Here is a 21,981-nt window from a genome sequence, read left to right on the forward strand (position 1 = left end):
AGTTGGGAAAACTGGACAGCTATATGCAAAAAAATGAAACTGGACCACTTTCCTATACCATATACAAAAATAAATTCAAAATGGATTAAAGACCTAAATGTGAGACCTAAAACTGAAAAATCCTAGAGGAGAACACAGGCAGTGACTTCTTTGACAATGGCCATAGCAACTTCTTTCTATATATGTCTTCTGAGGCAAGGGAAACAAAAGCAAAAATAAACTATTGGACTAAATAAAAATAAAAAGCTTCTGCACAGTGAAGGAAACAAAACTAAAAGGCAGCCTACTGAATGGGAGAAGATATTTACAAATGACTTATCTAATAAAGGGTTAGTCTCCAAAATACATAAAGAACTTACTCAAATCAACACACACAAAAAAAACAAGTAATCGAATTAAAAATTGGGCAGAAGACATGCATAGACATTTTCCCAAAGAAGTCATCCAGATGGCCAACAGACACATAAAAAGATTCTCAACATCACTCGCTATCAAGGACACGCAAATCAAAACTACAATGAAATCAAATGCAAATCAAAATTACCTCACACCTGTTAGAATGGCTAAATCAACAACACAAGAAACAACAGATGTTGGCGAGTATATGGAGAAAGAGGAGCCTTCTTACACTGTTGGTGGGAATGCAAACTGGTGCAGCTGCTATGAAAAATAGTATGGGCGTTCCTCAAAAAGTTAAAAATAGAACTACCCTATGATCCAGAAATTGCATTACTAGGTATTTACCCAAAGAACACAAAAATACTAATTCAAAGGGGTACATACACCCTGATGTGTACAGCAGCATTATCTACAATAGCCAAACTATGGAAACAGCCCAAGGGTCCATCGATCAATGAATGGATAAAGAAGTGGTACAGGGGCGCCTGGGGGGTTCAGTTGGTTAAGTGTCTGCCTTCGGCTCAGATCATGATCCCAGGGTCCTGGGATCAAGCCCCATGTCAGGCTTCCTGCTCCATGCGGAGTCTGCTTCTCCCTCTTCCCCTCCCCCTGCTTATGCTCTCTCTCTCTCTCTCAAATAAAAAAATAAAAGTCTTTAAAAAAAACAGAAGTGAGATATATATATATATATATATATATATATATATATAATGGAATATTACTCATCCATAAAAAAAGAATGAAATCTTGCCATTTGCAACAACATGGATGGAGCTAGAGAGTATTATGCTAAGTGAAATAAGTCAGAGAGAGACCCTCATATGTGGAATTCACTCATATGTGGAATTTAAGAAACAAACCAAACAAGCAAAGTGTGTGTGGGGGGGGAACAAAGAGAGACAAACCAAGAAACAGACTCTTAACTATAGAGAACAAACTGGTGGTTACCAGAAGGGAGGGGGTGGAGGGATGGGTGAAGTAGGTGATGGGGATTAAGGAGTGTACTTGTGATGAGCACCAGGTGTTGTGTGGAAGTGTTGAGTCACTATATTGTACACCTGAAACTGATATTACACTGTATGTTAACTCACTGGAATTTAAATAAAAACTTGAAAAAAAATTTAAAAATACGTGAGCATATTGCACATATAGAACTAGACATTTACTAGTCTATGTACTGATGTTTATTTTTGTGTTACTAATGTTCAAATGACAAATGATTGGCATGTTAATATTACATTATTTATCATATTCAATTACTCACCTGACATATGTAAGATTAAATCTGATAGGTAGTTGGAAGTCCAGCTGAATTGTAGCACATTGATGATATCTGCCAATAGCGTCCTTGATTTTTATATCAATCTGTAAATTAAATGATGTTTGCTTAAAGACAGCTTTTATTTTTCCTTTAAATTTTACTCTTTTTGAGGCATACAGTCTACTTACTTTAGGGCCATAAAATGCTCCATCTCCGGGGTTCATTTTCCATGGTTTCCCAAATTCCACCAAGCTGTTCTGTAGTTGCTATTTTTTTTTAAAGAAGAGAACATTTAAAACGTATATGTTATTGTACTCTCTATTTTTTGCCACATAGCTCAAAAAAGTAAGTTATTACAAATCTTAATTATATTCTATTTCAGCTTAACATATATTTATTGGGCATGTTTTATATCCAATAAATTACTGAGCAGGGGCTACATAAAGATTATTAAGATGGTTCTTGCTCTCATGCACATTGTAACTGGAAAAATTAAAAGGCAATGTACTAAGTTGTTCCAGTGAATTCCAGCAAGTGTTTAGGGAAGCGAGTGCAAGCCCCCTCTGCCTACACACTTTCCAGCTCTTTGTAGATGAGGCCTCCACTCATTAAAAGGCATGAAAACTTTGATCTTTCTCCTTTATTCACTCTGTGTTTAGGTGCGTAAGAAGGCCAAGGGGAAGGGCCTTGCCACTGTCTCCTGCTTTTCTATACTTCTGCACAGGTAGCTGGGGAGAGGCGTCCTTTATGATTTATAGTGGGTGGGAGCAGGAGGCCCATTTTGATCTTCAGCCTAAGGCACATAAATTCCTTGACTTTAGACTGTAGTGAAAACCCTCAGAACTGATGGTGATTGGCTATAAGTATTAATAAAAGTGTCTTTGAGTCTTCTGGCTATTTCCTATGGATATAGCTTCCTTGGGAAGCACCTGGGCCTTCCTAAGTGCCTGGCCAGAATACTGCCAAACCAGCATCCAAAGCCCTGTCATCACCTCAGTATATCGGTGCCCATGAGGGGGTTGATATTTGGGAGTAAACTGCTCACAGGGAAGTCAAAGCAGTGGTGGTGCCTGGGGTCCAAAGCCAGAGTCATCAAGAAAGCTGACTCATGGGATCCTGGCAGGATTTTCCAGGATCTCAGTTAGAGTGCATCAGGGGCTAGTCTTGGCTGAGATCACAGGAGGCTCCCTCATGGGCCTGATCCTGCTAAAGCAGCTTGCGTTCTACCTAGGACTGGAGAAGGCCACCACCACAGATTCATTTCACAGGCTGGGAGGCTAGCCTCTGCCTTACTCTCCTTCTGCATGGGGAAGAGATACTGGAATATATTCCCAGAGAAAATGAGGCCCTGCTGCAGGAGGCAACTAAGTAATGGGGAGAATTTATGGGGCTCCCAAGGAATTAAAAAGCCAAAAGAAAGGCCAGGTTTTGGGGGAAAGCATAAAGTAGAGGGCACTGATCCTCACTGGGCCTCTGAGGACACAGTAATCAGACGGCCTGATAGGAACAGCCAAGGCTAAGAAAACTTTCAGTTTATGCAAGGTATGAGAGGAAGTGTATGTCTGAGGGGAGACTGACCCACTGTAATTCACATCTATGGACACTGGCTACACCCTGGTAGAGGAGAAATCAAGATCTCCTTTTCTCTCCTGCTGGCTGGCTATCTTTCTTTCCCAGGTAAACATGGTCTCTGGCTCCCAGTACCACTGTGGGTCTATGCTGTGGTACATGCTGGGCTCTAAACATATCAATTTGCTTGGAATTGAGTGGGTGTGGGCTTGGAATTTTCTTAGGGATCTTAATGACTCACTGGAATGCTGAAAAAGTGGGATACAGGAGAGATTTGGTGTGGAGTTATTCCAGCTCCAAGGAGCTGGCGGATTTACATAGGTTCCAGGGGCAGAGGCCACATCAGGTCTGCTGAAGCAGGAGCCCACACTCCTTCATATTTATCTGAGTGGGAACCCTATCGCTGAGCTCAGGTTAAATTTAAAAATTGGAGAGATAGAACATTAAACTATTTCTTTTGGATTTTAAATTTCACAAAAAAAGTGGATTTTCTTTAGGTCACAGATTTCTTGATGAAACTTATAGAAAACAGAACTCACATCATTCAAATCTAGGGTATTTTTTGCTCCTGACATTTTGGTTATTTGGACAAGCTGTCATCTGATGGTTATACTGCATAGTTCTCCAGTGAGTTCTGCTGGGTTCCATAACTACACACAATCTGAGATAAGAAATAAGGTAACAGTGAACTGATGATCCAGGAACAATGTGGCCTTGGAGCTGATTTAACAGATGTCTCTTTCAAACCATTTCAGAGACATCTGAAGACAAAAAAATATATATTCATCTCACTGATTCCCAGATCAAGGGTAGACATCAAGGGAGAAATTCCCCCAGAGTGGAAGGATTCCCACCTCCTAAGGGAACAATCAGTGAGCTAAAAGAGAGCCAAAAAAATAGTGGAACACCCCAGTCCATTCTCCCCGTGCCAGCCCCACACCTGGTCCACCCACTTTTTAGCCGCCTGTACTGCATGTATGGAGTGATGACAATGGTAATAATACTATTACTATCAATAATACCAACACCTCTGAACACTTACATGTGCCTGGCACTATGACAAATTCCTCACGTAAATTATTCCACTTAAGCCCACCACAATCTTATCAAGTAGGTGTTATCACCATCATCGTCACCATCATCACCATTTCAGACCTTAATGATTCTTCTATAATTCACTCATGGAGCTAACCTTTGAAACTAAGCAAAAGGTGTTCCAGAGTCAAGCTTTGTGCCCTCTTTCTCTCTTCCTACTTCCATGTGGCTAGGCAGGGGCAGGCTGTCTAATTCGACTTTCTTCCTCCACGCAACAGATATGGAAGAAGGTGCATTTAGGATGGGCATGTGACAGTGGGGAGGAGAAGACCCTAATTAGATCTCAAGCCTAAACTGCTGCTACCCAGTCTTTGCCTGCCTCAGTACCTAACAGAAAACTAACTGTAACACTATCAATACAGTGTTCCTCTGATTCTTAATTCCTTAATCATCTGTGTGATCAGCCTCCGTGATATTCCATGAAGAGGTGGGCCAACAGGCAGGTCAGGGCTTAGGCATTCCTGGGGTGTCTGACCATAATACCATTCTCATTTCAAATAAAAACTGACACAGGAGATGTACTGTATTCTTTTCATGTTTAGTAAGAAAAGAAAAAAAAAAGAGCAGTATGATGAGCTCCTTAATCTTGATTTTTTCAAAGCTGAGATGAGACAGGTGAGTTTCGGTGTGCCTCTAGATAGATAACACACTAGAGGCTGTGACTGTGGAGGGGATTCAAGTGTCGGGTGTGCACGTCTACATCTATGAGTCACACTAAGGTGGCTCAATAAGCAAGTTTAAAATAAGCTGCACACACAGCAAGACTGTCTGCAAATCAGATGATTCCTTTAAAAACTTAGGGAATTGGTTATCAGTGACTGACACTGAAAGAGTATAAATAAAAGCCTGATATAAACTTTAAACTATTTGAAACAAACATATTGTTATTATCACTGTTACAAAGAAAACTGGACAGTCATATTCTACAATCTGTGCATTTATCCCATAACTTCCAGTTTAAACAATTCTATTGCAAAGCGTGGCATTCTCCTCATGCAAGGTAGGTGCAGTCACTTGGGTGGTTTCCACACTCACAGAAATGAAGGTGTGTACTTTGTCTCCCCCTACCTTTTCAGCTTCATCCCATAGCTCAACCTCTCCTAGGAAGTTTTCAGGTCTTGTTGACAAATTTAGTTGAAAGGAGAAGCCAAATGTTGAGTAAACAGATTGCAAAAACTGCAAACAGCCATTTATTTCTTCTTCAATCTGAAATGAGAGTGAACAAAATATTCTAAAGAGTTAACACCAAGTTAAATTGAGAAATAAAGCATGTTTTTCTATATAGTCAATGACACTGTTTTGGTTGTTCCTCCACTCCTTACCCAAATATTCAGGGAATGCCCACCACATGCCAGGTGTGAGCAGGCTACCAGCAGCTCCCAGTCCAGTGTAGATGGTGGACAAAGAAGCAGGCAAGGCTACCTCACCATGAGCAGTGCCACACATCTGTTCAATGGAAAACTACTCAGCAATAAGAAGGAATGATCTATTGGCACATATAACATGGGGTTTTCTCAAAAATCATTATGCAGAGTGAAAAGAGCCAGCCAAAAATAGAGCATGTGCTGCATGATTCCACAGATAAAAATTCTGAAAAAGTCAAACTGATCCCTAATGACAGAATGCAGATCCTTGCCTGCCCCCCCCCTTCCTAAAGGGCTCTAGTTTTGTTGGCCCTATTCTGTTTGCATTTAAACGTGCCCTCCTTTCCCCCCACCCTCACAGCCCCTAGCTCTGATCTCGCTGCACTCTCTGGGGCCTCACTTATGTTCTAGGCTCAGCTGCCAGTCTCATCTGCCTATTACTGGGCATTAGGGTTGTTTCTATATTTTGGCTATTTCAAAAAAAGCTGCGATGAATTTTTTTTTTCAAGTCTTTGTATGAACGTGTGCTTTCTTTTTCTCTTGGAGGAAAAAAAAAGGAGTAAGATGGCTGGGTTGTATGGTAGGTGCGTGTTTAACTTTTTAAGAAACTGTCCAAATGTATTTGAAAGTGACTGTACCATTTTACATTCCCAGGAATGGGCCTGTCACACGGTGGATGACATTGACAGATTTCCTGACAGTGAATCAGCCTCACATCCCTGAAGGCTAAATCTCCATTGCTAATGATGTGCAATTATTTTAATATATTGTTGAATTCTATTTGCCAATATTATCTTAAGGACTTTTGCATCTGTATCCATGTGGGATACTGGTCTGTAGTTCTGTCTGGTTTTACTATCAGTTAATACTAGCTTCATAAAATGAACTAGGAAGTAATCTCTTCTATTTCAGAACAGAGTGTATAGAATTGGTACTAATTCTTCTTTAAATGTTCAATAGAATGCTTCAGTGAAAAAAATCTGAGCCTGGAGATCTCTTTTTGGGGAGTTTTTAAATTACAAATTCAACTTCCTTAATAGTGATGGGGATTTTCAAATGATCTATTTCCTATCAGGCGATTTATGGTAGTTTGTGCTTTTCAAGGAACTAGTACATTTCAACTAAGCTATCAAACTAATTTATGTACAGCTGTTTATTATATTCATTTATTAAATTTTTTATGTCTTCAAGGTCTTTAGTGATATCCCCTATTGATTCTTAATATTGGTAATTTCTGTCTTCCCAACCTTTTTCTTACTAATTTCTTAATCTTTTCAAAGAACCAGTTTTTTGTCTCATCAATTTTTTCCATTTTTTTTCTGTCTTTAATTTCATTGATTTCTGCTCTGGTCTTTATTGCTTCCTTCCTTCTTATCATTTTGGGTTTATTTTGCCCTTCTTTTTTTCTAGGTCTTGAGGTGGGAGCCTAGATATTGATTTGAGACTTTTCTTCTTCTATAATATATGCATTTAGTGCTGTTTACTTTTCAGCACTACTTCTGCAGTGCCCCATACATTTTGATATATTTCAATTTTAATAGACTATTTTAACAATCTACATTTAATATAATGTTAGGATTCAAGTTTGTCTTTTTTTTTTTGTTTTTATTGTTTCCTTCTTGTACTGTCTTATTACTCATTTCTGTTTTCTTTTCCCCACCTTTCCTTGGCTTAATTTCATATTTTTTATTTTTTTATTAATTTTTTAAAAAGATTTTATTTATTTATGCGGCAGAGATAGAGACAGCCAGCGAGAGAGGGAACACAAGCAGGGGGAGTGGGAGAGGAAGAAGCAGGCTCATAGCGGAGGAGCCTGATATGGGGCTCGATCCCATAACGCCGGGATCACGCCCTGAGCCGAAGCAGACGCTTAAACGCCGTGCCACCCAGGCGCCCCAATTTCATATTTTTTAGAATTCCGTTTTATCTATTTTTAAGCATATATCTGTGTATATTTTTTTTTTAGTGGTTTCTCTAGGTATTACATAACAGCCTACTGATGTCATCATTTTGCCAGTTCAAATATAGAAACCTTACCTCCTTTACTCCATTTATAGTATAATTTTCTTACACATTTCCTCTTACATATGCTCAGAACCATATCAGTGTTATAATTTTTGACTTAACCATCAAGCATAATTCAGAAAACTCAAAAGGAAAAGGAAATTATATTTTACTTTAATAATTTTTCTTTCTTCCTTCTTCATGTTCCAAGACCTTCTTTTATCACTTCCATTCTGTTTAGAGAATCTCTGGTAGCCATTATTTTAAGGTACGCTTAATGTCTTGACTTCCCCTTCATCCCTGAAGGATATTTTTTTCTGGATATAGAATTCTGGATTGACAGTTCTTTCAGCATTTGAAAAGTATTGTTCACTTCCTTCTGATATCCATGGCTTTTGATGAGAAATCTGCCCTTGGGGGGAAGAAAAATTCTTAAAGATAATGTTGATTTCTTTCTCACTGCTTTCAAAAATTTTGTTTGTCATTAGTCTTCAGAAGTTTGGCTATGCCATAGCTTGGTATGGATTTCTTTGGGCTTATCCTTTTTAGAGTTTTCTCAGCTTCTTGAATCTGTAGGCTTGTCTCTTGCCAAATTTGGCAAGTTTTCAGCCGTATGTCTTTGAGTACTTTTCACCTCCACCCTTAATTCCCTCTTCTTCCAGAACTCTGGTGACATAAATATTAGACATTTTGTTTTAGTCCCACCGGTCTCTGAAGTTGTGTTCATTTCTCTTTCAGTCTCTTCTCTCCTTGTTGTTCAAACTGGGTCATTTCTATTGTTGCCTTCAAGTTCACTGATTCTTTTCTTTGTCCCTTCCATTCTACTCATGAATCCATCCACTATTTTATTTCAGTTGTTGTATTTTTCAGTTCTAAGATTTCCATTTGGTTCTTCTGTATATCTTTTATTTTTTTAAAAAAGATTTATTTATTTGAAAGAGAGAAAGAGAGCAGGGAAAGGGGCAGAGGGAGGGAATCCTCAAGCAGGCTACACACACAGCATGGAGCCCAACGAGGGGCTCGATCCCAGGATCCTGAGATCATGACCTGAGCCAAAACCAAGAGTTGGCTGCTTAACCAAATGAGCCACCCAGGCACCCCTCTTTTCTTTCTTTCCTGAGATTTTCTATTTCTTTGTTGAGGCCATTTTTTCATTTGTTTTCAAGCGTATTTGTAATCACTTGGTAAAAAATTCTTATGATGGCTTCTTTAATATCTTAGTCAGATAATACTAATATCCTTGTCATCTCCACATTAGTGTAGATTGTCCTTTTTAATTAAGTTGAGGTTTTCCTAAATCTTGGCACGAGTGACTTTTGATTTATAAAATTTAAAATTTGGGTAGTATGTTATAAGACCTTTAATTTTATTTAAACCTCTGTTTTAGCTGGCTCCCATAGACTCTGCTCTAACAGGGAGGGTGAAGTACTTCCTGGTTACTGCAAAGTGGGAATAGATGGTCTAGGTTTCCCACTGGGGACCCATGAAAGAAGCAGGAACCCCTCATTATTGATGGTGACAGTGGGATTTCTGGCTCCGTATTAGGTTTCATCTGATAACGTGTTGGCAGGGAGAGGTAGGAGTATCTCGTTGGTCCTCACATGGCCATTACTGACCACATTGAATTCATGGCCTCATTGTGGGGTGGTAGTAAAAGTCCTATCTCTCCATTAGACCTCCTCTGACAGCAAGCAAACAGGGACTGGGAGAGGCACATTGTTACTGCCAGGTGAGGGTGGAAGTCTGGGCCCAGATGGTCTCCAATGACACTATGAAGTGTGTGGGAGGTGCTTGTTAATGCCTGGTGAAGATAGGAAGAATTGGTATTATTTTTCCTTTCAGTGCTTGGTAGAATTCACCAGGGATTCCATCATGGCTTGGAGTTTTCTCTGTGCAAAGGTTCTTCACTACCAATTCAATTTCTTTAATAGACAAGGGGTACTCAGGTTATCTATTTCTTCTTGAGCGGAGTTTGGTAGTTTGTTTTTCAAAGAATTTGTCCATTTTACCTAAGTTGCCAAATTTACTGGCATAAAATTGTTCATAATAATGCCTTACTATTCTTTTCCTATTTATAGAATCTGAAGTAATGTCATGTCTCTCATTTCTAGTATTTTTAATTTGTATCTTCTCCTTTTTTCTGATCAGTATGACTAAAAGTTTATATTTTATTGATCATCTCAGAGAACCAGACTGGTTTTTACTGAACGTTTGTATTGTTTTTCTTCTCTTCTATTTCATTGATTTCTGCTGTTATTTTCTTTCTTATGCTTACTTCTGATGTAATTTGGTATTTATTTCTAGTCTAGTAAGTGGAAGTTGAGGTTACTGATTTGAAACCATTCTTCTTTTCTGATATAGGCATTTAGAGCTACAAATGTCCCTCTAAGTACCATTTTAATGGCATCTCATAAGTTTTGATGTGTTGTATTTCCTTTCATTTCATTTAATACATAATATTTTCTAATTTCCCCCTTTGATTTCCTCTTTGATCCATGGATTATTTAGAAGTATGTTACTTACTTTCCAAATATTTGGGGATTTTCCAGATAGCTTTCTGTTACTGATTTCAACTTTTATTTCACTGTAGCCAGAGAACATATTTTGTATGAATTGAATGAGAGAATATATTTTGTATGAGTTGTATGAAATTTATTGAGAATTCCTTTAGTCCCAGAATGTTGTCTATTTTGGTAAATGTTCTGTGTGCACTTTCAAAGAATGGATACTCTGCTGTTATTGGTTGAGTGTTCTATTAATGTCAATTAGGTCAAATCATTTGATAGTGGACTCTTCCATGGCAATTTTATTTGAACTGACATGAAAACCTGAAAAAGTAAACTCTCACTTCTAGGCAATAGTGAAAAACAAACAAACAGAAAAGCCAAAATTCTACCAAATCCTTTAAAATATTCCACTTAATGTATTTAAGTTAATAAAACCGGAAGAAACTTGATAGAAAAAAATAATAAATTTCATGATAAGAAATTACTATCTATTACCAAATTAGAGGATGAAAAATGTTAGAGCTGAAGAGAAATGATCTCAGAAATGAGAACAGACATCTTATTTTATAGCAACTCTGAAACTAAGAGATGTGTCCAAGGCAACACACTGAATTTATGTCAACCATGCTTCACCTTATTGCTGTTTACCTGCTCTACTGTGCAGAAGATGTGGGCATCATCCTGCTGGAAGCGCCTAACTCGAGTCAAGCCACTTAAAGTTCCCGACAATTCATTCCTATGAAGAACTCCAAAATCAGCGAATCTGATAGGCATTTCCCTCCATGATCGTGGACGATGAGCAAAGATTAGACTAGAAAAGATGCAACAACACACAGCTTTAACTTAGCACAGAAAAGATTAAGTAATTATCTAAATATTAATAAATTACACTTAAGTCTCAAGATTTGTAAACACCTTATTCTTGTTCTTAGATCAGTTAAAAAAAAAATTCCTCGGTGGCTCAGTTGGTTAAGTATATGACTCTTGATTTCGGCTCAAGTCATGATCTCAGGGTTGTGAGACTGAACCCCAAGTCAGGGCTTAAGATTCTCACTCCCTTTCCTTCTTCCCCTCCCCATGCTCACGCTCTCTCAAACAAAACAAAACAAAGCAAAACAAAACAAAACACTACTAGGAATTATTGAACCTTGAATTTACATCACTGCAGCACTCTGAGAAAGAGCCCTGTCTGTTATCTCTTCCAGAAACTCTGTTCCCTATTCTTATTCACCCAGTGAATTTCCACTTATTGTGTACAATTCATTTCAAAGCCTACTTCTTAAGTGAAGCCACCCTGGACACTTCCCTAGATGGGGCTAGGCAGTCTCTCCTCAGGCTCTGATATCACCTGGAACATGCCACTAATTTGGCACTGAACTTACTTTTTCATAACTGATTGTCTACATATCTGCTTCTGTCCCATTCTGCTCATGAACTCCCTGAGGAAATGGACTGTGTCACCTCTGCATTTCTAGCACCACACACCATAAGCACTCAACAGTTGTTCCCCATTGAATAAAAGACCTTTCTTCTGCAAAAACAAAAACAAAAACAAAAAACCACTCTTGGCTCTCATCCCATCACCACTAAGCCACTGTGATCCTACTTCCTTATTCCAAGGTATGAAAATCGAAATTTCATTCCCTACTTTCATTCAGGCTTACTTATAATTATAGTTGAAATCACAGGCTATAGCTTCAAATGGTACCTAATAGGAAATTGAGTTAAAAAGTTAACACAGTATTTTAAAGAATGCAAGACTCTAGGTTAGCTTCCACCTTCTGTTTAAAAAGAGAGCAAATGGAATGTTTATACACCAGTTTTCACAAAATTAAAGGTAAATATATATTTTACATGCTGTCATTGGAAAGTTCTCTTTTAGTCTTTACTGAAAAGGGCAAAGAGTTTTCTTCAGTTTGTTTCGAGGTTTTATACTTATCTTCTAAGGCCAATTTACTCGAAACTATGTATGCTGATGATACAAAACTACAAAGCTGGGATATTTTTTTGTGGAGACTCATGTCTATTCACATCCTATTGTGAAATATGCTTGCCTTACAAGGTTGAATTTGCATACCAGCTTTATGATAATTACATTCTTTCAAAGAATCTAAGACAACATTGTAAGATGTATCACTATATTATGTTCCACTAGAAAGGAAAATAACCATTATGTTATGACATAATGCTAAGATGCCCCCAATTATATGATGCATTCTAATTTCAGGGATGTTGAAATGTGGGGGAGTGCGTGGGAAGGTATCTTACAATCAATGAAATCCGGTAACCCATTGATTATGACTTCATTGGTTTTGTTTTAATCAATCCAAACAGTATATAAGAACTAAATGTTTTGCAAATATGTATATTTGAAGTGTATTCCTATTACAAAAACATACACAATAATTTATAAAAGTGATATATAATTCTATCTCTAAGAGGCACACAAACTAAATGGTTTCTCGTGAACATTCCACACCTGCCCAAGGTCAAACAGAACTGGGATAGTAAATGCATTCTCCAGAATGAAATAACTTGGTAAAGATGACTGGTAGCCACCACTCCTCAGATTAAAGGAATCCCTTAACTCCAAAAAAGCAAACCAGTAATATTAAAAGCTGACTGTGATGAAGTATGCTATGGGCTCTTATGCAAAGATCCGCTTCACTTTTAATACCCACCAGTGCCCTGGACAGTTCATGGGCTTAAGGGCAAACGTGTCCTTTTCAATATCAAAGGTAAACATGTTCTCACTGTAATGCTGCCAGTGGCCTGAGGTTTCCCAGAGTCTGCTGTTGTACATGTTGGGAGAGAGCACTTCCGTGAAGTTACGTCGGTGATATTCCTCCTTTAAGATAAACACATTCAATGTTAAAATGTGGCACAACAGAACACAATTCCATGCAAAGTAAAACTAGGAGCGAATATTTCTTAATTTGGGATTACATCTTATATTAATTCGTGGTTAATGTGCCCTCAGCTTTAGGTGTGGTCCTTTCTGGATCAGAAAATAAAGATTAATGTATATCATTTCACCTTAAGTACCTGTATTTTATACAATAGTATATAGTACATAATCTGTTAATTCTTTGAAAATTAGTAATTGATATGATATATAATATATATCATGTATATTATTATGTATTCTTAATGTATATATAAACTTTCTATAACTACAAATTCCCAAATCCTTCTACATTCTAGATAAACAGCAGGTATTTTTCTATTACTTAAGAGGATGAATAACTTTATAACTCAATAAGCCTGAATGCTATGTTGCATGCAAATTTAGTTTTGATCTATTTAGTTTTAAATAGAAATGAAGCTGAGAATTTTAATTTATAACACAATAAGTGGCTGGTATCTATAAAGTCATGAACCAGCTTCTCTTCCTCCCTACCTATCAACAGCTTCCCCAGTTCAATCACTCAGGACGGGACAAGAGAATGTCTCAACCAAAGTTCTTATTTTATTTAAACTCTTTCTTTCTTCAAGGTATCAATCAGATGATCTCTGTTGCTGGTTTCTTAGGTTCTCACCATTTGTTAATCACTTAAGGGATATCTGGCACAGATCCAGACCAGCATATTTTAATGAAGTAAAGAAGTTTTTCTTACAATTAAAAAAGTATAAAACATAATATTTTAAAATTACAAACAACACTCGTTTCACAGCACTTAAAAGGATGCCATTGTTACTCTTTGGCAGAGTATCTTTTCGGTCCAGTGGTGGATAGCTGGGTCTCAGTCGTTTAGTAAGCTGTTTTACCTATCCTTCATTTTTACTAAATTAGAAAGTTTTAACAAAATTATAGATCATTACAAATGGCAGTAATTATTCTGTGGCTATGTCAGATGCCTCTATATATTCAGATTAAACAAGGTCCCAAAAATTGAAGAATTTTTTGTGTTTGCTTGTTTGTTTTGACTAGAGAGTATTTTAAAGCTTGGCTCAGGAGATAATAATCAATGGACTTTTAATCCACTCTGGAAACAATTGCTAATCATGTTAGCAACTCATGTGTTTGGGAATGATTCTAAAGTATGCCCTATGACAGAAATGTCATTATGTTTACAGCTTACTTTGTGCAGTTTTGCTACTATAAAGTTTTTGTGGACATTCAAATACAAGTCTCTATATGGGCATATTTTTATTTTTCTTGGGTAAATAACTAGGGGCAGAATTGACAGGTCACATGGTAAGCATATGTTTAACTGTGTAAGAAATTGCCAAACTGTTTTACAAAGCAGTAGTATCATTTTGCATTCCTACCAGTGGGAGTTAGAATTTCTCCACATTCTTGCCAATCTCTGGCATTCTCAGGTTTGTTGTTTTGCCATGGGGTGGGTGGGGGGACATTCTAGTGGACATTGAGCTTACTGCAGCTTTAATTTTCATTTCTTTATTTTCTGAAGAGAGAGAGAGAGAGCAAGCAGGGGGAGGGGCAGAGGGAGAGAGAGAATCTTCAACAAGCTCCACACCCAGTGCAGAGCCTGACGAGGGGTTTGATCTCAAAACCCTGAGATCATGACCTGAGCCAAAATCAAGAGTCAGATGATTAGCTGACTGAGCCATGTGGGTGCCTCTAGTTTCCATTCTTTGATGACTAATGATGTTGGGCACCTTTTTATGTGTCTCTCCACCATTTCCACTCAAAAAATTAAATGTCTAGGGGCAGCTGGATGGCTCAGCCGTTAAGCGTCTGCCTTCGGCTCAGGTCATGATCCCAGGGTTCTGGGATTGAGCCCCACATCGGGCTCCCCGCTTGGCAGGAAGCCTACTTCTCCCTCTCACACTCCCCTTGCTTGTGTTCCCTCTCGCTGTCTCTGTCAAATAAATAAATAAAATCTTAAAAAAAAATTAAATGTCTAGGGACAAACCTGATGAAAGATGTGCGAGACCTCTAAAACAGAAGTTACAAAATACTGCCGAGGGAAAAGAAAGAACTAAATGAACCGACAAAATTTCCATGTTCATAGATTGGAAAACTCAATGTGGTTAAGGTCAATTATTTACAAATTAATCTATAGAATGAATGTAATTCCAATCAAAATCCCAGCAGTTATTTTTTAGGAAATGAAAAGCATGATAAAAAATTTATATGGAAGCACAAAGAATCTAGAATAGCCAAAATAATCTTGAATAAGAATAAAATTTAAAAACTTCATTAAACTACTGGTACTAAGACTTCATATATAGGTTATAGTAATTTACGGCAATCAAAGCAATGTGGTGTTAATGCAAGGACAGACAACAAAGGCACCAAAAGAATAGAATAAATATCCGGAACAACATAATGGTTTAGGACGAAGATTCTACTGCAGTAATAAATGGTACTGAAGCTACTGGATAACCCTGTGGATAAAAATCAACCTGGACCCCTCTCTTCCATGGAACCTAAAAATGAATTCAAGGTAGATCATGGCCTTGAGTCTGAAAACAAATACAGTCAAGCCTCTAGACTAGAACAAAGAAGAATATTTTCATGACTCTGAAATAGGCAAAGATTTCTTAAACAGGGCATGAAAAGCCCTAACCAGAAAAGAAAAAAAAATAATAAACCAGACTTTTTTAAACACGAGAACTGTTGGCTAAAAGACATCATTAAGAAAGTGAATCGATAAGTTGCAGCTTGAAAAAATGCACTCACGATATATACATTTAGCAAATGACTCACATCAGAATAAAGAAAGAGCCCCTAAAATCAATAATAAAAAGACAATTCAGTTTTTTAAAATAGGCAAAATACTTACACAGGAACTTCACAAAAGAGGATATCCAAATAACCAACCAACATATGGAAAGGTTGTCACATCATTATTCATCAGGAAATGCAGAATAATACCATGGTACCTACCAGAATGACAAACTGATAATACCAAGTGTTGAAGAGGATGTAGAGTAACTGGAATGTTCAGACATTTCTGGAAGGAACATTATATGGATCAACCACATAAAAACTATTCAGTATTTTCTTAAGTTAGTCATTACCACCCTATGACCAAGCAATTTCACTCCTAGGAGTACACCCAAGAGAAGTGAGTACTTGTGCCCACCAAAAGACACGTACAGAATGCTTAATGCTTCATGTATAATAGCTCCAAAGTGGAAACAAAGTAAATGTAAATGTACACCTACAGGAGAACAAATAAATACCCTGTTCTATAGTCACAAAATGAAATACTTCAAACAATAGAAAAAAATTATACAGGAAATTTGGATGAATCTCAGACATTAAGTTGAACAAAAGAAGCCTGAAACACAATAGCTAATACTGTATGAGTCCATTTACATGAAGTTTAAGACCAGGCACAATTGATTTATAGTTAATAGAAATCAGCAATTTCATCTCAGGTGAGAAGAGGGGAGGCAGGTATTGACTGGAAGATGCAAGAGGACCTTATGAAAAGATGGAACTGTCCTAGGGGCATCTGGGTGGCTCAGTCAGTTAAGCATCCAACCCTTGATTTCGGCTCAGGTCATGATCTCAGGGTTATGGGATCGAACCCTACATTGGGCTTCATGCTCAGTGAGGAGTCTACTTGTCCCTCTCCCTGTTCCTCCCCCTGTGTGTGTGCTGTTTCTCTCTCTCTCTCTTCTCCCTCTCTGTCTGTCTCTGTCTCAAATAAATAGATAAATAAAATCTTTAAAAAAAAGAATGGAACTGTTCTATGTCTTGATTTGGGTGGTGGTTGTACAGATGTATATACATGTAAAAATTTCTTGAGCTGTAAGCTTCAGGTGTATGCATTTTAACAAAAGTAACTTAAACTTCAATCAGCAACTCCAACATCAGCCTCTGCCTGAACGGAGTCATATAAGGAACTCGATGTAAGAACCACCTTGACAGGGGCACCTGGGTGGCTCAGTCATTAAGCATCTGCCTTCAGCTCAGGGCGTGATCCCAGAGTCCTGGGATCGAGCCCTGCATCGGGCTCCTCCACTGGGAGCCTGCTTCTTCCTCTCCCACTCCCCTTGCTTGTGTTCCCTCTCTCACTGGCTGTCCCTCTCTCTCTGTCAAATAAATAAATAAAATCTTTAAAAAAAATTAAAAAAAAAAGAACCACCTTGATAAGCCTAACACTTTGACCATTAGAGGTAATACTGAAAGAAATGGCAATTTTAAGCAACTAAGCTTCAGGACACTCTGTTATGCTGCAATACACAATCAGAACAGAATTTGCACTGGGGGTGGGTGCTGCTATAACAGCCACCTAAAAGATGCAGCCTTGGCTTTGGGGCCAGGTGGTGGGTGGAAGCTAGAAGGCTAGAGACGGTCTTTGAGGACTTGGAAGGACAGTGAAGAAAATACATTGGAGGACGAAGAAAAGGGGACCCTTGTTATGTGGTGCCAGAAAACTGGTAACACTATCACCTGAGGTAACATGAAAAACAGAAAGAGCGCCCAAAGAATTCATGGACTGTAGCTAGGGATGTGTCTAGGCAGAAAGAAGAAAGGGACAACGGACTTCTTATGGCTGCCTATGACAAAACACAAGAGAGACGTAAACTAAATGGGGTACTATTAAGTTTTTGAGAGGAAGTATCAAAATGCTAGGACCTGCTGGATTCAAAAATAAAACTATTGCATCCTTAGCCTCTCCCAGCAAAAGACTCACAAGGCGAGAATGGCCTCAGCACAAGACAAAATACAGGTTACCACCAATAAACCATGGCCTTAGGGTAAAGCTCTTGAGGATATGGCTGTATGCCACTTGTGAAGACCTCAGAATGATCTACGTGAGTAGGTGGCAGGGCTTCTGAGAGTCTTAAAACTGTGCTTGGTAGACTCCATCAGCTAAACGTCAAGGTTTTTTTTTTTTTATATATATAAGATTTTATTTATTTGTTTGAGAGAGAAAGAGAAAGAGAGTGCACACGAGCTGGAGGGAGAGGGAGAGAGAATCCAAAACAGACTCTTTACTGAGCCCAGAGCCCAATGTGGGGCTCAATCTCACAACCGCAAGTTTATGACCTGAGCCAAAACCAAAAGTCAGGCGCTTAACTGACTGAGCAACCCAGGCACCCCAAACATTAAGGCTTTTAAGAGTCTTAAGTGTACTGTCTTACATCAGCCTCACAGGCAGACTTAGGTAGAGAAGGATCTGGCTCATAAAGAGACACAGGTGTGATTTTCACCTAAGTGTTGATTATAAATGTATATAAAAGACCCCGTGAAGCTTTTAAAGGAATTGTACTGGCTTAGACTAAAAGGGACAGGGACAGCACAAAATGAAATGAGGCCTTGGAACCCCAAAATCCTACTGAAAGAAACAGACTGTGAATATTGAGAAAGCTACTCCGAGGTCTACATGGGCTATTTCTCATGGTAAAGGAAGGATGATTCAAAGGGCAGAACCACAACCCATGCAGAGACAAAAGTCCTAACCAAAGTACATTTTCTGACCAGGGAGAAAGGACAAGTAGGCTGTCAGGATTGCTACAGATCACTGACTACTACTCTCCCCCACCCCTTTTTGAATGGCAGGATGTACTGCATCCTATTTCTCTATCATTATCACATAATGTTGGGGGGTGGCCCACAGATAGCTTGTCCCTTTAGCTCCCAGATCTTACAATGAGCAGAACTGCACTTGGTGATCTGGACTTTGCACCTGAGGAGCCTCATCTGCACCTAGACCTGACTCAGGTGACATATTATTAGATGTTGAGCCAATGCAGTAATCAGATGAGATTTGGAATAGTTTGTTACTCAGTGGCACATATTCAAAGAGCAGAACTGACTCTCCTCCAGTCTTTTGGAGCTGAAGAGACCAGACGGTCAACTGGAAACCCCACAGGGTCATGCCCTAGAAATACAGATGAAAAACAGGTAGACTGCATCTTATCAACATGGAAGCCCAGCCCTAATTCAGCTCAATCTTTAACTGGATTGAGCAATTAGACTTCAGTTTTGGCTGGGGGTAAACACTCTAGTGAGAGATGACATTATCTATAGCCTTTGAAGTTCTTTTTATATACAATATTTAGATATAATAAAAAATTACTAAATATGGGAAAAGGCAAGACCATATAACAGAAAACCAAGAGAAAAAACAGGTAAGGTCCCTGACTGTTTCTTGGGGGATTTTTTGTTGGCATGGAAAGGCCAATTTCTTCAGACAAAGGGATCTGGGAGTTCCAAGTCCTCTGCCTCATCTATGTCTGCCAAAAATTCTTATTCCAAAATTCAGGAAACTATTCTTTCCCACAAGTTCCCTTACCTTAGCATAAGAGACCACTGGGGTTGTGAATTTAAATGACTTTACAATTCTGCAGCCCATACAAATCAGGCCTTGGGCCTAATCATCAGCCATGCGTCTCTTGCATCTATAAAGATACGAGATTCCTTTCAGGGCACCACAGAGGCTTTCTGTTTATTCTCCACACACTCAACCCCCAACCTTAAGAGTTCAAGGTGTCAGGGGCTGTGTTGATTTTCCAGCATAGCCCATCCAAAAAGCAGCTGTCATGGTCATCACCACCTGCTGAAGTCTCGGATAATCTACAGTGATTCTTCAAGGCCCTCTGGCCTACCATGGTTTCACAGTGGCCAATCCCTACTGGAAGGTATGTAGCCTAGGTGATAGAGTCCACAGAGCTTAGCCTCCAGGGACACAGCACAAGAAGAGAAGGAAGGGAAATGAGACTGCTGAGGTGGACAGATAATAACCAGCTCACGCAATTAACCTTTTCTCCGGAAGTTACTGAAGAAAGTGCTTCCCCAGATGAGAGGAAGAAGGAAGGAAGAGGAAGATATGGGATCAGGAAAGAGGAGAATCAACATAGCAGAGACATGAGGGAAGTAGATAGAATGATGAAGAAAACAACTCCTAAGACATCAGTTGGCAAGAATCCTTGTAGTAAGTTAATTCTAGAACAAGAGGACCAAATTTTTAAAAATTACTGAGACATTACCTGAATCATCAGTATATGCTGTAAGGAGTTTTGCAGTTTCGAGGAAACGTTTGAGGATGGGTTAGTGATAGGAACTAAATAAGTTAGTGATATAAAACTGAGTAAATGAAAAGTTTAGGTAATTATTAATTACAGGAAAGACAAAAGGGAAACGTAATCCTAATGGTATACATGGATCACCTCTGAACAGTATCTATAGTTCAAATGATGTAAACTGAAGACTTTCTAATCTACGATCTTTATTACAAGAAGGTATTTTACACACTTGTCTTTACCCTTGGCTCTGGATGGAGTTGCCCAGTCACCTGGGAGTCATACCATGGGCAATGGAGGGGGACTAAGGGCCACATTTTGAGAAGCAACACTTCATCATTTAGCATTGTGTACCAGTTGGACACTTTCTCCTTTCTTCTTCACAGGGAGTTCCACATTCAGTCTAATGCTTATCGCTGTATTGTCCACGCCTCTAGAAACTTATATGGACAGTAGGTGCACTTACTGAAATCCCAAGGATGCATTTCATTTAGGGAATGTAGAATTTATCTCAATTTTTTCTGAGGCGCAACCCAGTATTTCTCTTTTAGGTTCAAAATTCTTATTAATATTACTAAAGTAAAGTTAATGAACACGCTTGGCCATTTTATTATGAAAGAAAACAGTAAAACGTAAAATGGGGCTGAATAAGAAAAACATTTTAAAAGTTAACTTACTCGTATGAAATCCATAAGCGTATTATAAATGAAGGCTCCTCTGGGAAGAAAAAAGCAGCTTCCAGGACTCAGATCATGGAAAAAGAAGAGTTCTTGTTCCTAAGAGTAAAACAATAACTGCATCTTAAATCTCACTGCCATTGGTCAATATTTACTATACACATGTGACGTGCTAGGAATGAGACTTATGCTCAGTTATGATTTCCATCGTCTAATAACTGACTTCCCAAAGCCCCCCAATACTTACCTCTAACTATATATACTAGTGTATGCAAAATTACAATTTGTATTTATGGTTAGTTAGCTTTTCGTTCACCTTCTATTTACTGCTGACTTCTGACTTGGCACCTGGGAATGTGGATCTCATGGTGAGAGAGCACGGCACAAAGATCAGAAAAGTCCACGGTGGGAGGTGGGCTCTCCCTGGTGGTGATCATCAATCACCATGGCTATCACTACTGAACACCTGCCCCGTGCTGCCACCATCATCCAGCGTTCTGTCTTCGCATCAGCCCTGCTAAGACTACTGAGCAAGAGATGAGCACGTGGAGTCGTGTAAGCGATTACCCGGCCCGCCACGTAACACAGCTCATAAGTGGCCAGATGGAGACTGAAACCCAGATCTGCCTGCTCTCAAATCTCATTCTTTCTTTCTGCCCTGTTTCCCAAATACAAAGTATGCTATTAAGTACATACAATTTTTAAAGCATTATTTTTATATCATGGTAAGAATGAGAGAAGGGTGTAATTTCTAAATTTAATAAAAGACACGGGAAGAAAAGAGGTGAGAAGACATTTGGGGGATTAGCATGCAAGAATGCAACAGCAAACTCTGAATGCCAGCAAAATAGAAGACCCGACAAAAGGAGAAGAAATACTAAACAATGTAATCATCGGCCAACAAAGAACATCCCCACCCTGCTGGTGATTAGGCCTCGCAGCGTACCTTTCCGATCTTCCTGTGATCTCGGTTCTTGGCTTCCTCTTGGAACTTTTCCCAGGTCTTCATCATCTTGGTATCAGGGAAGGATATCCCGTAGATTCTCTGCAGTGTTTCCATTTCAGGATTGCCCTCCCAATATGTTGAGGAATTCTAAGCATTAAACAAGATTTGGGTAAACACACCAAACATTTGGTGATAAATAAAACTGCTC

The 21,981-nt window shown here is 38.7% G+C and overlaps 1 protein-coding gene across 2 annotated transcripts in view; it reads right to left on the bottom strand.

Annotated features, from left to right (window-relative positions):
- TARS3 (threonyl-tRNA synthetase 3) overlaps positions 1-21,981 on the bottom strand; it is a 69,801-nt gene that overhangs the window by 24,180 nt on the left and 23,640 nt on the right. For both annotated transcript variants that reach the window (XM_034667957.1, XM_034667958.1), the window contains exons 9-15: positions 21,774-21,920; positions 20,828-20,926; positions 12,881-13,047; positions 10,848-11,010; positions 5,393-5,530; positions 1,849-1,926; positions 1,664-1,764 (exon numbers count right to left, since the gene is read on the bottom strand). In XM_034667957.1, coding sequence (XP_034523848.1) covers positions 1,664-1,764; positions 1,849-1,926; positions 5,393-5,530; positions 10,848-11,010; positions 12,881-13,047; positions 20,828-20,926; positions 21,774-21,920 — 893 coding nt within the window. The remainder of the gene's footprint in view (positions 1-1,663; positions 1,765-1,848; positions 1,927-5,392; positions 5,531-10,847; positions 11,011-12,880; positions 13,048-20,827; positions 20,927-21,773; positions 21,921-21,981) is intronic.

The sequence above is a fragment of the Ailuropoda melanoleuca genome, chromosome 9 (assembly GCF_002007445.2).
Source record: "Ailuropoda melanoleuca isolate Jingjing chromosome 9, ASM200744v2, whole genome shotgun sequence".
Lineage (NCBI taxonomy): Eukaryota > Metazoa > Chordata > Mammalia > Carnivora > Ursidae > Ailuropoda > Ailuropoda melanoleuca.